This window comes from Bufo bufo, chromosome 4, assembly GCF_905171765.1.
Source record: "Bufo bufo chromosome 4, aBufBuf1.1, whole genome shotgun sequence".
In the NCBI taxonomy this organism is placed as follows: domain Eukaryota; kingdom Metazoa; phylum Chordata; class Amphibia; order Anura; family Bufonidae; genus Bufo; species Bufo bufo.
The window spans coordinates 195,461,233-195,474,812 of NC_053392.1; the positions used below are offsets into that span (position 1 = coordinate 195,461,233).

The window sequence follows — 13,580 nt, forward strand, 5'->3', positions numbered from 1 at the left end:
AAGTTAAAGACTCCTTCCCCTGACGAAGCGTGCTTGTTCATGCGGAGGAGCTTTTGATTAGGATTTGGGTGTGTAAGCCGCCTGTGTTCTTACGTTGTGGATGAATAAACACGTCTGAATTACAATAGTTCAGATAAGAGCAATCATCTGTTCCTTTTCTCACCACAGACTTGCCCATAGTTTATAATCCTGGATGTAAGTCATGTGACTTACCTAGGTACTGATGGACCAGAGACAGGGGTCAGCAACCGCCGGCCCTCCGGCTATTGGGAAACCTTAACTCCCAACATGCTCTATTTATGTCTATATGAGTTCAAAGAATAGCCAAATATGCATGCTGGGAGTTGTAGTTTCACAACAGCCGGAGTGCCAGAGGTTTGCCAGCTGATCGCGGTGCATGTTTACACAGGGCAACGATCCTACCACCCTTTGATTGTCCCGTGTAAAAGGACCTTATTTCTGGCGCTATTGTTATTCAAACCCATCTGCGATAAGGTATCAGCACTGAAAACCACCGCAGGTGAAAACACTACAAAAGTATTCAATTATATGATTAAAACACAATTATTTGTCGCTAGAAAACAAAAAAAAACGTAACTCATGACATGCTGATAATTTCATGGTGTTCTTTACTAGAGAGCAGCTTATAACAGCCAGTATTATAAATGGTAGCTCATGTGGCGCTGCCCTGCGCGCGTCCGAGGAATCTGGGCGTTTTTCTTGTTACAGTGACTCCACGTCTCGTCCTCTCGCATCGCTTTCATCTGGATTTGTCACCTTCCCCATAAATAGAATTGATCCTAGGAGAGTAAACAATCCATTAGAGGACGGCAGGAAGATCAAGAGACAATGGGAATCAATAGGCGGCCTTGTTTTTACTATTACAGACCGTCATTGCATTGAAAGGTGTCAGTACTGCAATGGATGGCGGTTCTATCCAGTGGTCTTATAACCATCACTTTGGCTTCATATTTCACAGTTACCAAGTACTTTGACTTCTAGGACTTTCAGCATTGTCTGATAAATGCTCTATGTGCGGGGAAGATATAGATCTTCAATTAATTTCACATATTTAAAAGGTTATGCACTACTGGATTTTCCATGAAATAATACATTAACCCGCTCACCCCGTCCTCACATTCTGCAGCGGAAGGCATGAGATATTACCTACGGTTATGATAGCCATTGCCCCGTGCTAACAATAAATCAGCTCTTCTGGAGTACTTTGGCAGTGAAAGTTGCAAGTGACATTTTCATAGATCTTCAACTGTCAAGTGTAAAATTCATGAACATGTCACGTTTTAGATGAGCCGTGTCGGCCTATAGCGGAAGAGTATTAACTCCTATGGGTAATAGAAGAGGACACAAAATATTCATCATTTACAAGGTAAACCATATCTGATGCAGTACCATTACTTGCCACTAGATGTCTGGACATTGTCATTACAACTTGTACAGCTTGACCTACGTTCTGTTTGGATCAACGACTGATCTAACATCATTAATGGCGTCCACACATGGGGTGGCTTGGTAATGTGATCCGCAGGCAGAGAACTTCTAATTGGCGGGTCTCACCTGTACTGGCTGTTTATTTCCGGACTACACCTGAAACAATGGCAAGCCACATGTGGATGCTGCAGCCTGGCTGCATCGTGTATGGACACCCTAAAGGGGTTTTTCAGGGATAGATTAATGATTGAAGGCTCCCCATCCCCTCCATTATTTAGCAAGCATGTCTTCATACTGCTGTTAGTCCCACTTAGCGTCTTTTCTCAATGCGTCTGAAGTGTTTGTTTACTGAAAGCTCCTGGCGCCGATGATAATGGGGCAGTATGCCCCCATTATACAAAAAAAAAGCTAACTTAACCCTGATCCTGCACATGCCCCTTAAGCGGATGAGCTTTCAAATGCAATTACAAGGGAACCCCAATTTTTTCAGTGGGGGTCATTTATCAAACACCAGCATTTTATGCGGGTGTTTAATATCCCCTGCACATTCTCCTCTGGCTGTCCGTGCGCCTAGATTGAAAACTACTCCAGTCTCTGAGTGCAGTAGTTTTCAAAGCTTTTTTCAAGGCGTAAATGATAGTAAATTCTTCACCTCCACTGAGCCCCACCCTGGCCCTGACACTCCACATTGGCAAGAATTGCGTAAAAACACCCGTGCAACAAAGCATTTAAAAGGTTGCAAAACAGGTTTTTTTTACGCCAAAAACTATTTGTATATTATTAGTAAATTCGTCATTGGTAAATACCCCCCCCCCCCCTCCCATTCCCCCCCCTACCTTTGTGTGTACTGCACAGGGCCCCAGAAAAGAAAGTGAGTCACAGCTTCCAGGAACTGACTTTTATATGATAAGGACTTGTTTTATCGGTAATGCTCGTCTGCTTCATGTTCTTCATTTTTCTTTTCTTATATTAGTATGATATTTGGAGGCTTTGGAACCAATTATTAGTTTTCCATAAAGTTATTGACTATTATAGTTCAATTAATTTCAACTTTGAGTGGTTGTCCCATAAGCAATTAGGCAGCAGTGGCACTGAATTTGTCCAGATGCGTATGGGATACTTGTCATCGCTGAACGGGGGAATTCGAATGAACCTCTGTTCCATATTATATTCCACGTATACATCTCATATATGAGCAATGCCCTGCGCTCAGTTACATTCACACAAAACAAGGCTGCTGACCCCAATGTGCATTGTCCATTTTAGGATATCTTCACATCTGGCAGATACACTACAGATTTTCCATCTGTATTTTTGGGTTGAAAATCTGCATTATATAACTGCAGCAGAAACGTAGATTACATTTTACCAAATCTTATCCACAGACTGCAAAATAAAATCAAAAATTCCACCCAGAAATTGACATATGTAGTGTGGATTTTTAACCATTCCAATGCATAGTCCATAGGGTGAAATCCACAACAACGTCTTTGTGTTTCGGGCCACATCAGATCCGCATTCATCTCATCAAAAAATGGCGACATGCACTTACCCAGTGTTTTGCAGATCCACAATTTGCGGACCACAAAACACTCACGGCTGTGTGCAGGAGCCCTAACACATGCAGATTTTGCAGCAGATTTGTTGTGGATTTTGCCCAAATTTTGTTGGAAAATGTGTTTGTGTAGATGTATCCTAACAATAGTAATACAATATAATGGGGGGAACTAATGAAGCCTTGTACACCACGTTTCTGGTGTAGTAAAGGTTGAACAATGGATGTGCACCATTTTTGTTCAAAAACGTGTGACTTTTTGTGCTTTTACGCTGTGTGGTTAGCTAGGAGAGTAGGTTCACAGGTTTAGGCCTCTTGCACATGACTGTGTGCTGGCCGTGCCCGTGCTGCGGTCCGCAATGCACGGGCACCGACCGTGGGACAGCCGCATGCGGACCCATTCACTTGAATGGGGTCCGCGATCCGTCTGTTCTGCAAAAAGATAGAACAAGTTCCATTTTTCTGCGGAACGGAAGCACGGAACGGAACCCCACAGAATCACTCCGCAGTGATTCCGTGGGGTTCCGTTCCGTGCTTCCATTCCGCACCACATCTCCGAATTTGCAGACCCATTCGAATGGGTCCGCATCCATGATGCGAAATGCAATTGGCCGGTGCCCCGTGTATTGCGGAACCGCTGTATGCGGCTTGCAAAACGGCCACGGGAGCACTACGGCCGCGTGCAAGAGGCCTAAAGAAGATGTAGGCATCTTTCACATGAACGTATTTGCAATCCGTATATGGTGCGTGTTTTGTGTACAGGTATTGGCTGCTAATGAATAGGGCTTCTTACATAGGCGTATCATTTCTGTCAGTATTTGAAATACGCAGCATGTCTGAGTTTTATATGTATTTGCTTTCAAATATGCCATTTATAGTCTATAGAAGTCTACCAAAAATACAGGAAGAACGTAATAAGTAGGTAAATCAAGATTAATTACTGAATCATCCGAAATCCATGCATATTCTGGAGCCGGAATACGGACAGATTTCCATATGCTTGTGTGAAAGAGACATGACATGAATTTGGCATTGACATTTTTTTTACGATTTAAAAAACACCGGAATAGCTGCTTGCAGTTTTTATGGCCACTTCTACCTTTCATTTTCCAAAGGAGCGGTGAAAAATGAAAGGTGGAGAGGGGGGCGTGGCCTGAGCATGGACGTGTGAGCAGCTTACCTTCAGAGCTCCCGGTCCCTGGGCCCTCGTTTATACCTTAATCTAGACTCCTTGTGGCCCTTTTCTTTTCCAGGGGGTATGGTGAGACGCTCTGGGACCCGCTTCATGCCAGCTGAACCGCAGATCGCCCGGTATTTCACGCAGCAGCCGCCGGCAGTGCCTCTGAGCGGCTCTCCCAAGATAGCGCCGATTGAAGCGACAGGGCCGGACGTGACTGTACGGCAGAGTCCGCACCTGTCCCCAGCCCCAGCTACCTTGCTCTCCGGATCCCCGATTGCTGTAGACCGGAGCTCAGAGGGGACACAGCTGATGCCTGCAAAGGCCACCTTCGCTTTTACCTCCGGCTCCTGGCCCTCACTGCAAGCGGCCTCCCTGCCTTCCACGCCGGTGCCTGCATCCACTAGAGCTGAGGTGAGACTGCCGCCCGACTCCCCCTGTCAGGAGATCCGCCGACCGCAGGTTTCCGCGGCGCCCTCACAGGGCTCAGAGACTCTGGGGGTAAATCCTTTTGGAGCACGGGCGCCTGAGGTAGCAGGACCGCAACTGCAGACATGGCAGTCTATCGTTACGGGGTCTCCCCCTGCAGCCGCTTCGCAGACCATGCCTCCTGTCGCCCCTGTAGGGGTATCTACCGTAGGGGGGAATCCTTCGGTGTCACAGCAGGACTTACCAGATACCCCTGCTATTTTCCATCCGCAATCAGTGTCAGAGGACTCTGAATCGACGTCCTCAACCTCCTCTTCGCCTGACAAGTGGTAGGCAATTAAGAGTGCCGCATTTGTGTGAGGGGAGGCGGGGCGTTCACTATTTAAACCTGGCCTTCCTCCCCCCACTTGTCGGTTCGAACGATTTCGAATCGGCTTGTGGGTTGGTGCCAGAGAAGGGCATGCGTCACTGGAGGATCGGGGGATCGGCTGCGTCGAGCTCGTCGCTACGGTGATTAGGTAGGCAGGGTGGCTTGCACACCCGTCTCGCTATGTATAACATGTGGGGCTGCCGAGCGTGCCGCCGGTCCCCAGCTGCGCTGGAGACTGCCCGCACTCCCGATTGCTTCCGGCACCCCGAGACAGGCACCCCGATCCGCTCCAGGCCCTGCGCTAAGCACCCCCGCTCCCACATGCAGCGTCCCCCAGGCAGGCACCCCTCACCTGTGGCTCAGCAGCGACGGGTCACGACGTCCGCTCGCATACCCTGAGCATCGGTCACGCCGGCCGTCGGCTCCACGACGCAGCGTTATATATCTCACTCCCGTATCAGAACGTTCCGCCGTAGAGGAAAACGCCGTCCGCTCACACAGGGGTCTATTCATTAGCTGCAATCAGTAAGCGGAGGTCCAGCTGCAGGATCAGGGGACGGAAGCCGAAACCTATAGGCGATTAATACGCCGCGGCTTTCCCTGTACAAATAGTCGATAGCGGTGGGCACGGGATGCAATGTTCCACATGGCGGAGCGCAAATCCCTCGCAGCCGATCCTGATGCACGTTCTCCTGGTAATTACAATTAGCGAGGCTGTGAAGGTGGACATGCTTATGTGACTTTCAGTCATGTCTAGGAATCCGCTGCAGAATAAACTCGTCTTCTTTACTGCGCCAAACTCAGGCAAGACAAGATAAGCAGATACTCAGACATGTGCACTGTATAACAAGTTATGATTTCAATGGTTAATTCTAACCTAGAAGGGAATCACTGGCTTGCTGCGCTCCAGCAGGTCCTGGCTTGAGAGAGGGCGGGGGATGGTCGACACCTACAGGCCCATACTGGTACTGCAGTCCAGGTGCAGGGCTCCTCTGCTCAGGCACAGTGGCTAGGTACTAAGGCAGGAGTATAAAAAAAAAAAAAAAAAAAAATTAAATAAAATTTGGAATATGTTCAAGGATCAAATATAAAGAGGGCTTCAAGGAAGGGGGCTGGCCACGTCACTTTGCGCACGCAGCCGGGCCGCCCGTAAGCCCATACGGTCAGTCAGGGGGTTGGTTCGGGCGCAGTCACAATAATCCGGTGGTTAGCTAGGGAGCGGTGGCATGAGTGAAGTGTCGCCCAGCTGGCGTGCGCTCACTCACACGTCTGTCCTTGGTTATTCAGGTCCACAGGTGGTGGGCTAACTTACGATACTGTGGGGTTCGTGGCTGTCATGGCCGCCAGGTGAGTCAGGGGTGGTGCATGCGGGGGCCAACCCCCTCTTTTCTCCTGCATAGGCTTGGGGGACGGGGGATGGTGGACTATTATGTCCAGGCCTCTGGCGCATCTCTTACAGGGTGGCGCCTACAGTCGTGGCCTTTGGTGGGGGGGAAAAAAAATAAAATAATAATAATGGTATAGATAGGAATGTTGCTTTGCCAGGTCTGTCACGACTACAGACTCCTTATAAAGCCCTGCCACGACTGCAGGCATCAGTCTGTCACGACTACAGACCCGCTCTAAAGCCCTGCCACGACTGCAGGCAACAGTCTGTCACGACTACAGACCCGTTATAAAGCCCTGCCACGACTGCAGGCGTCAGTCTGTCACGACTACAGACTCGTTATAAAGTCCTGCCACGACTGCAGGCATCAGTCTGTCACGACTACAGACCCGTTATAAAGCCCTGCCACGACTGCAGGCATCAGTCTGTCACGACTACAGACTCGTTATAAAGTCCTGCCACGACTGCAGGCATCAGTCTGTCACGACTACAGACCCGCTCTAAAGCCCTGCCACGACTGCAGGCACAAATCCGTTACGACTACAGACTCATTATTAAGACCGGCCACGACTGCAGGCATTAGTCTCATGTCAACAGACTCATGAGGTAATACTACCACGTCTACAGGCGATGGTCCGTTACCGCTACTCTCGATGTAGGGTCCCCTCACGACTACAGGGGCTAGTCGGTCACATCCACAGACTCGGTCGCACTCCCGTTAACTACAGGCACTGGGTGGGCATCTACGGGTAGTTGTGTCACGACTACGCACGTGGGTCAGCCACGGCCTGGGAGGTCAGCCTTCACGGTCACAGGTAGGTCCAGTTAGGCTTCAGTCTCCCAGCGGGTTCCAGTCACAATAACCAGCCCCTAGGTGAGGGGGGGCACTCCCGCACCGGCGCACAATGCCAGGGAGCTGTGCGGCTCCTCACGCGGCACACGGTTCAAACCAGCGGGGGCCGGGGCCCACGGTAAAGGAAGGGCTCCCTCTGATCCGGTGCACATTGCCAGGGAGTGGCGCTGCTCCCCACGCGGTACGAGTGTCCAGCCGGCGGTGGGTCGGCCCTAGCTGAGGAGGGGGGCTCCCCCGCACTGGTGCATTCTGCCAGGGAGCAGCGTGAGCTCCCCACGTGGCTGGGGGGTAAGGCTCCTCATCTTCAATAAAGTCTGGCACGGGCCGCCGTGCCGTTAGGTAGGCAGGGATCAGGGGAAGGAGTACTAGGCTCGGTCAGGGGGAGCAGATCATAGGCGGTGGCTGGCTTCCTGCTGCCGGCCGTACATAAGGTTCCAAGGGGGTTATTTAGGCACAAGATGTTAGTTAGTCCGTGCAGGTGATCTGCGTTATACCATGCTCTTCATGCTCGTACTCAGAGCTGTGCCCATACGAGAGCTGCTTAAGTGGTTGATAGAGAAAAAAAAAAAAAAAAAAAAAATATATATATATATATATATATATATATAAATAAAAAATTAAAAATACATTTTTGAGTCTCTCACGCATGGCTTCTCCGTTTTAGGTTTACACATATGACTCCGCCATCTGAGTCTCTCACGCATGGCTTCTCCGTGTTAGTTTTACACATACGGATCTGCCATTAGAGTCTCTCACGCATGGCTTCTCCGTTTAGGTTCACACATATGTCTCCGCCATTAGAGTCTCTCACGCATGGCTTCTCCGTTGTAGGTTGGCACATATGACTCCGCCAGTAGAATCTCTCACGCATGGCTGCTCCGTTTTAGGTTTACACATATGACTCCGCCATTAGAGTCTCTCACGCATGGCTTCTCCGTTTTAGGTTACACATATGACTCCGCCATTAGAGTCTCTCACGCATGGCTTCTCCGTTGTAGGTTGGCACATATGACTCCGCCATTAGAATCTCTCACGCATGGCTGCTCCGTTTTAGGTTTACACATATGACTCCGCCATTAGAGTCTCTCACGCATGGCTTCTCCGTTTTAGGTTACACATATGACTCCGCCATTAGTCTCTCACGCATGGCTTCTTCGTTTTAGGTTTACACATATGACTCCGCCATTAGAGTCTCTCACGCATGGCTTCTCCGTTTAGGTTCACACATATGTCTCCGCCATTAGAGTCTCACGCATGGCTTCCCCGTTTTAGGTTACACATATGACTCCGCCATTAGAATCTCTCACGCATGGCTGCTCCGTTTTAGGTTTACACATATGACTCCGCCATTAGAATCTCTCACGCATGGCTGCTCCGTTTTAGGTTTACACATATGACTCCGCCATTAGAGTCTCTCACGCATGGCTTCTCCGTTTAGGTTCACACATATGTCTCCGCCATTAGAGTCTCACGCATGGCTTCCCCGTTTTAGGTTACACATATGACTCCGCCATTAGAATCTCTCACGCATGGCTGCTCCGTTTTAGGTTTACACATATGACTCCGCCATTAGAATCTCTCACGCATGGCTTCTCCGTTTAGGTTCACACATATGTCTCCGCCATTAGAGTCTCACGCATGGCTTCCCCGTTTTAGGTTACACATATGACTCCGCCATCTGAGTCTCACGCATGGCTTCTCCGTTTTAGGTTTACACATATGACTCCGCCACTAGAGTCTCTCACGCATGGCTTCCCCATTTTAGGTTAAACATATGACTCCGCCATTAGAGTCTCTCACGCATGGCTTCTCCGTTTTAGGTTACACATATGACTCCGCCATTAGAGTCTCTCACGCATGGCTTCTCAGTGTGAGTTTTACACATACGAATCCGCCATTAGTCTCTCACGCCTGGCTTCTCCGTTTTAGGTTGGCACATATGACTCCGTCATTAGAATCTCTCACGCATGGCTGCTCCGTTTTAGGTTTACACATATGACTCCGCCATTAGAGTCTCTCACGCATGGCTTCTCAGTTTTAGGTTACACATATGACTCCGCCATTAGTCTCTCACGCATGGCTTCTCCGTTTAGGTTCACACATATGACTCCGCCATTAGTCTCTCACGCATGGCTCCGCCATTAGTCTCTCACGCATGGCTTCTCCGCTTTAGGTTTACACACAGGACTCCGCCATTAGAGTCTCTCACGCATGGAGATTAAAAAAATAAATAATTTCCTCACCAGGCCCAGCTGCGCTGGGACTAGTCTCCCATCTCACCATAGCTAAGAGACTGATGGCCAATTCCTTGGCCAGTAATACTCTGAGGGCTTACAAGACAGCTTGGCGCCTGTTTCAGAGATATGAGAACACCTACCCGGCCGCTGGCCGGGGGCCTATCACTCACCTATTGGGCTTTGTCAGGGTTTTTGCCACTCTCAATTAAACCTGTCCTATAGCATTGTTAACTATACATGGCAGGTATTCAGCACCATTGGTACAGGCTACATCCGGACCTACCGTCACTCTTCTCCGCCCACCCGATCAAAGCGGCGTTGAAGGGTTTGCGCAAGATGTCTGTTGTGAAACGACATGGGCGTCAGCCATTTACCGGTAGCTTGTTCAGGCCGTGACAGGCAAACTGCAGGGGCAAACCGTTCGGGCCACAGGTTAGCGCTCTGGTAGAAACAGCCTTGTACCTGGCCTTCCATGGATTCCTCAGGTCAGGCGAGCTCATGGGCACCAATACGCTGGCTGGGTGCCTGCGGAAAGGTCAGCTCATCCGGCGCGGGTCCATCTATGTCCTCACCTTGGCCTCGTCCAAGACGTCACGGCCGGGGCAACCAGTGGCGGTCAGATACTTTCCCACGGACAGCAGATTGTGTCCGGTGCATGCCTTGGAGGCTTGGCTGCGTAGTATTTAGTCCAAGCGGCATGTTCTCCCGTACTCGAACTAGGCAATGCCCGGCTAACCACCGCGGCCTTTCTTACGTACATTCAGGTTAGTTGACAGGTCCAGGGGTCGGTCCTCGCTGGATCACAGGACATTCCTTCCGCATGGGCGCGGCAGCGGCGGCGTCCATGCATAAGGTGCCAGTACATGTCATCAAACGGTTGGGTCCTCGCAGTTCCGCGTGTTCCATGCGTAATATCCCGGATCCTTATACGAAATATCATTGGCTTTCGAGTTTTGGTCTGTAGTTTCTGTTATCAAGTTTTCTAACTCCTATGCATGGTTCTTTTGGCCCCTTTAGGCTACCCTTCGATAAGCAGTTCCGGCATAACTCTGCTGCTTCTAGGTTGGGGGGGTGGAGTATAAGCTTAGGTAGGGTACCCTCTCAGCATGAGCCGATCCGAGCACAAGTGGTAGGCAATTAAGAGTGCCGCATTTGTGTGAGGGGAGGCGGGGCGTTCACTATTTAAACCTGGCCTTCCTCCCCCCACTTGTCGGTTCGAACGATTTCAACCCACCCAGGAGCCCTCCCTTCTTTCAGGTCTCATCATTGGGGTAGCCCCCTTTAGGCTACCCTTCGATAAGCAGTTCCGGCATAACTCTGCTGCTTCTAGGTTGGGGGGGTGGAGTATAAGCTTAGGTAGGGTACCCTCTCAGCATGAGCCGATCCGAGCACAAACGCGCTAAAAGACCCAAGCTGCGTGATATTTGGTCGCTGCTTAGCACTTTGCCCACTAAAATGGACTTAGAGACGATGTTATCGAAGCTTGAATCTAAACAAGACAAGGCAATTGCCTCAGTCAAAGCTGATATCTGCGCCATTTCTACCAAACTGTCCTCCCAGGAGAGTCTCTCTACCCCTCTGGACTCACGTTTGACTCAGGTGGAGGCAAGTGTGGCCTCTCAGAAAGCCATGAACAGACATATGCTGCTTCAGCTTGATGATCAGGAGAACAGGGGGCGCCGTAATAATATTAAGCTGCGGGGGATCCCTAAAGACATTCAGTCCTCAGAACTGCGTAAATCGGTGACGTTTATCTTCAATACTCTCCTTGACAGACCGGAGGAGGAGAATTGGATAGGGTCCACAGAGTCAAAGTACATATTCTACCTGATGTCTCTAGAAGAACCTTGATGATAAGACGTGTTCTGAAGCCGATCCTCCAAACCATCACTGAAGCTGGAGCCACGTATTGTTGGGGACACCCCTTCCATCTGATTGTTCGCAGGAATGGGACTACCTTTGCTCTTCTCTCACCGGATCAGGCAGAGGACTTATCCCGCTTCTTGGATGTTCCGATAGTTTCACTGCCGAACTGGTGGGACGTTCCGATCCCTGCTTCTTTTGTCCTGGACTCATCTAGTCTTCAGGGTGGGGGTGATAGCCGGCCGGTTATTGCCTCAGGATGTACCAAGGGGGGGACGAGAGTTTTCGGCCCGAGCTGTTCCAGATTGACGGGCCTTTGCTGTGGTGTGTAGGCCTCTACTCTCTTAATCAGTAACTGGTTCTCTCAGGGTCCTTGTGTGATATGCCCCAAGTGCCGATACCTCACTCCTGTCGAGTGGTCTTACTGTTATTGTTTCATCTACTAGCCAGTTGACTTTTTGTTTGCCATCTAGAATCATATGATCTGGGCTCAGGGATTGGGAGACATTTGGTTGTTCTTTTACTGTTTGCTCTTCTCTCTCCAACTAGGTCTAGCGAATCTTGGTCGACTCATATCGAGCCTTCCAAGAATCGCATAGTGGGAGTTTGTCCCACATTTTTCTGCTGAGTTTTTCTCTGCAGGCTTTGTGCACCCTCGCTGGACTAGCCAGTTAGGGTTATATTGTACTGTTTTATTGTCTTGTCTTGTCTCCCCCCCCCCTTCCTCTTGTTTCCTCTGTTGTGAGGTGTTTTTTTTTGCACTCTCCTCTCTCTCAGCAGGTTACAACCATGTCCACGGTCCAGTTTGCGTCTATCAATGCCAATGGACTGAATACCCCTGAGAAGCGCTTCTTCATTCTCCGGCTCCTATGGAGTAAGAAGGTACAGGTAGCTTTTATCCAGGAGACCCATTTCCGCAGGGACGCTATGCCAACACTTAAATCCCCTAGGTATCCTGATACCTACCATAGTTGTTTCTCAGGGTCAAAATCTAGGGGAGTGAGCATACTCATTGCCAGATCTGTTCTTTGGGAATTCTTAGATGCTCGTACTGATGATAACGGGCGTTTTCTTTTTCTCAAGGGACATCTAGCGGGGCAGCTTCTCACCCTGGCTAACTTGTACCTGCCTAACACCAAACAACTCAAGGCCCTAGCTGGGATACTGACTCGCCTGGAGGATTTTGCAGAGGGTACCTTGTTGGTCGGGGGGGGATCTCAATGTGGCACTAGATCTGGTTTCGGATGTCTCTAGGGGATCCTGTCACCTTTCTCATTCGTATCTCCGGGATTTCAAAAAGCTTCTCCATTACCATCAATTAGTAGACGCATGGCGTGTTCTTAACCCTGAGGTCAAAGACTTTACGTTTTACTCTGCAGTGAGGGACACTTATTCCAGACTAGACTACTTTTTACTGAGACACTCGGCGGTATCCCTCCTGGCTTCGTCGGTCATAGATTCGCTGACCTTTTCAGACCACGCAATGCTCCATGTTTCATTGAATTCCCCCCTCCCTGCTCCGAAATCTTGGCAGTGGCGATTGAATGAATCCTTACTGCAGGATTTGGTGGTGGCTCAGGAGGTACATACAGAGATCTCCCATTACTTTGAAATTAATCAAACTGATGACGTGTCACCATCTCTGTTTGGGCGGCTCACAAATGTGTAATCCGAGGTGAATTCATCAAGCATGGAGCTAGACGTCAGAAAGAGAGGGCAGCGGAAATCTCACAGATTTTGGCGGAAATAGTTACCCTTGAACAGGCCCATAAAAAGTCTCATGCGGTGGCTGCGCACACTTCCCTCCTATTGGCTAGAAGTAAGCTTAAGGAAAAGTTAGATGTACGTACAAAACCATTCTAGCCAAAGGCCGCCGGTATCTCTTTGAGTTTGGAAACAAAAGTGGCAAACTCTTAGCCAGATTACTTAGGATGCAAAGAGCTAGGAATTATGTTCCCCATATCGCCGCTACCCGAGGGCCCCCTCTTAATAACCCCGTCCCGATTGCAGAAGCGTTTGCTCAGTATTATCAATCCTTATACAATCTCTCACAACCCAACGACACGAGTGAGTCTCTGCATTCAATGATGAACCATTATCTGGTGGATTCGGGCATGCCTAGACTACCTGCAGACTCCCTTCAGGACTTAGATAGACCGATCTCGACAGAAGAAATAGCAGAGGCTTTGAAAACATGCAACCCAGTAAGGCCCCGGGACCAGACGGTCTCCCTGCGTCATATTATAAGAGATTCTTACCA

The 13,580-nt window shown here is 49.6% G+C and overlaps 1 protein-coding gene across 1 annotated transcript in view; it reads right to left on the reverse strand.

Annotated features, from left to right (window-relative positions):
• Positions 1-605: 605 nt before the first annotated feature.
• The window catches only part of SERPINI2 (serpin family I member 2), a 148,014-nt gene continuing 135,039 nt past the window's right edge, over positions 606-13,580 (reverse strand). The window contains exon 9 of the mRNA XM_040428181.1: positions 606-800. Coding sequence (XP_040284115.1) covers positions 724-800 — 77 coding nt within the window. The 3' untranslated portion in view covers positions 606-723. The remainder of the gene's footprint in view (positions 801-13,580) is intronic.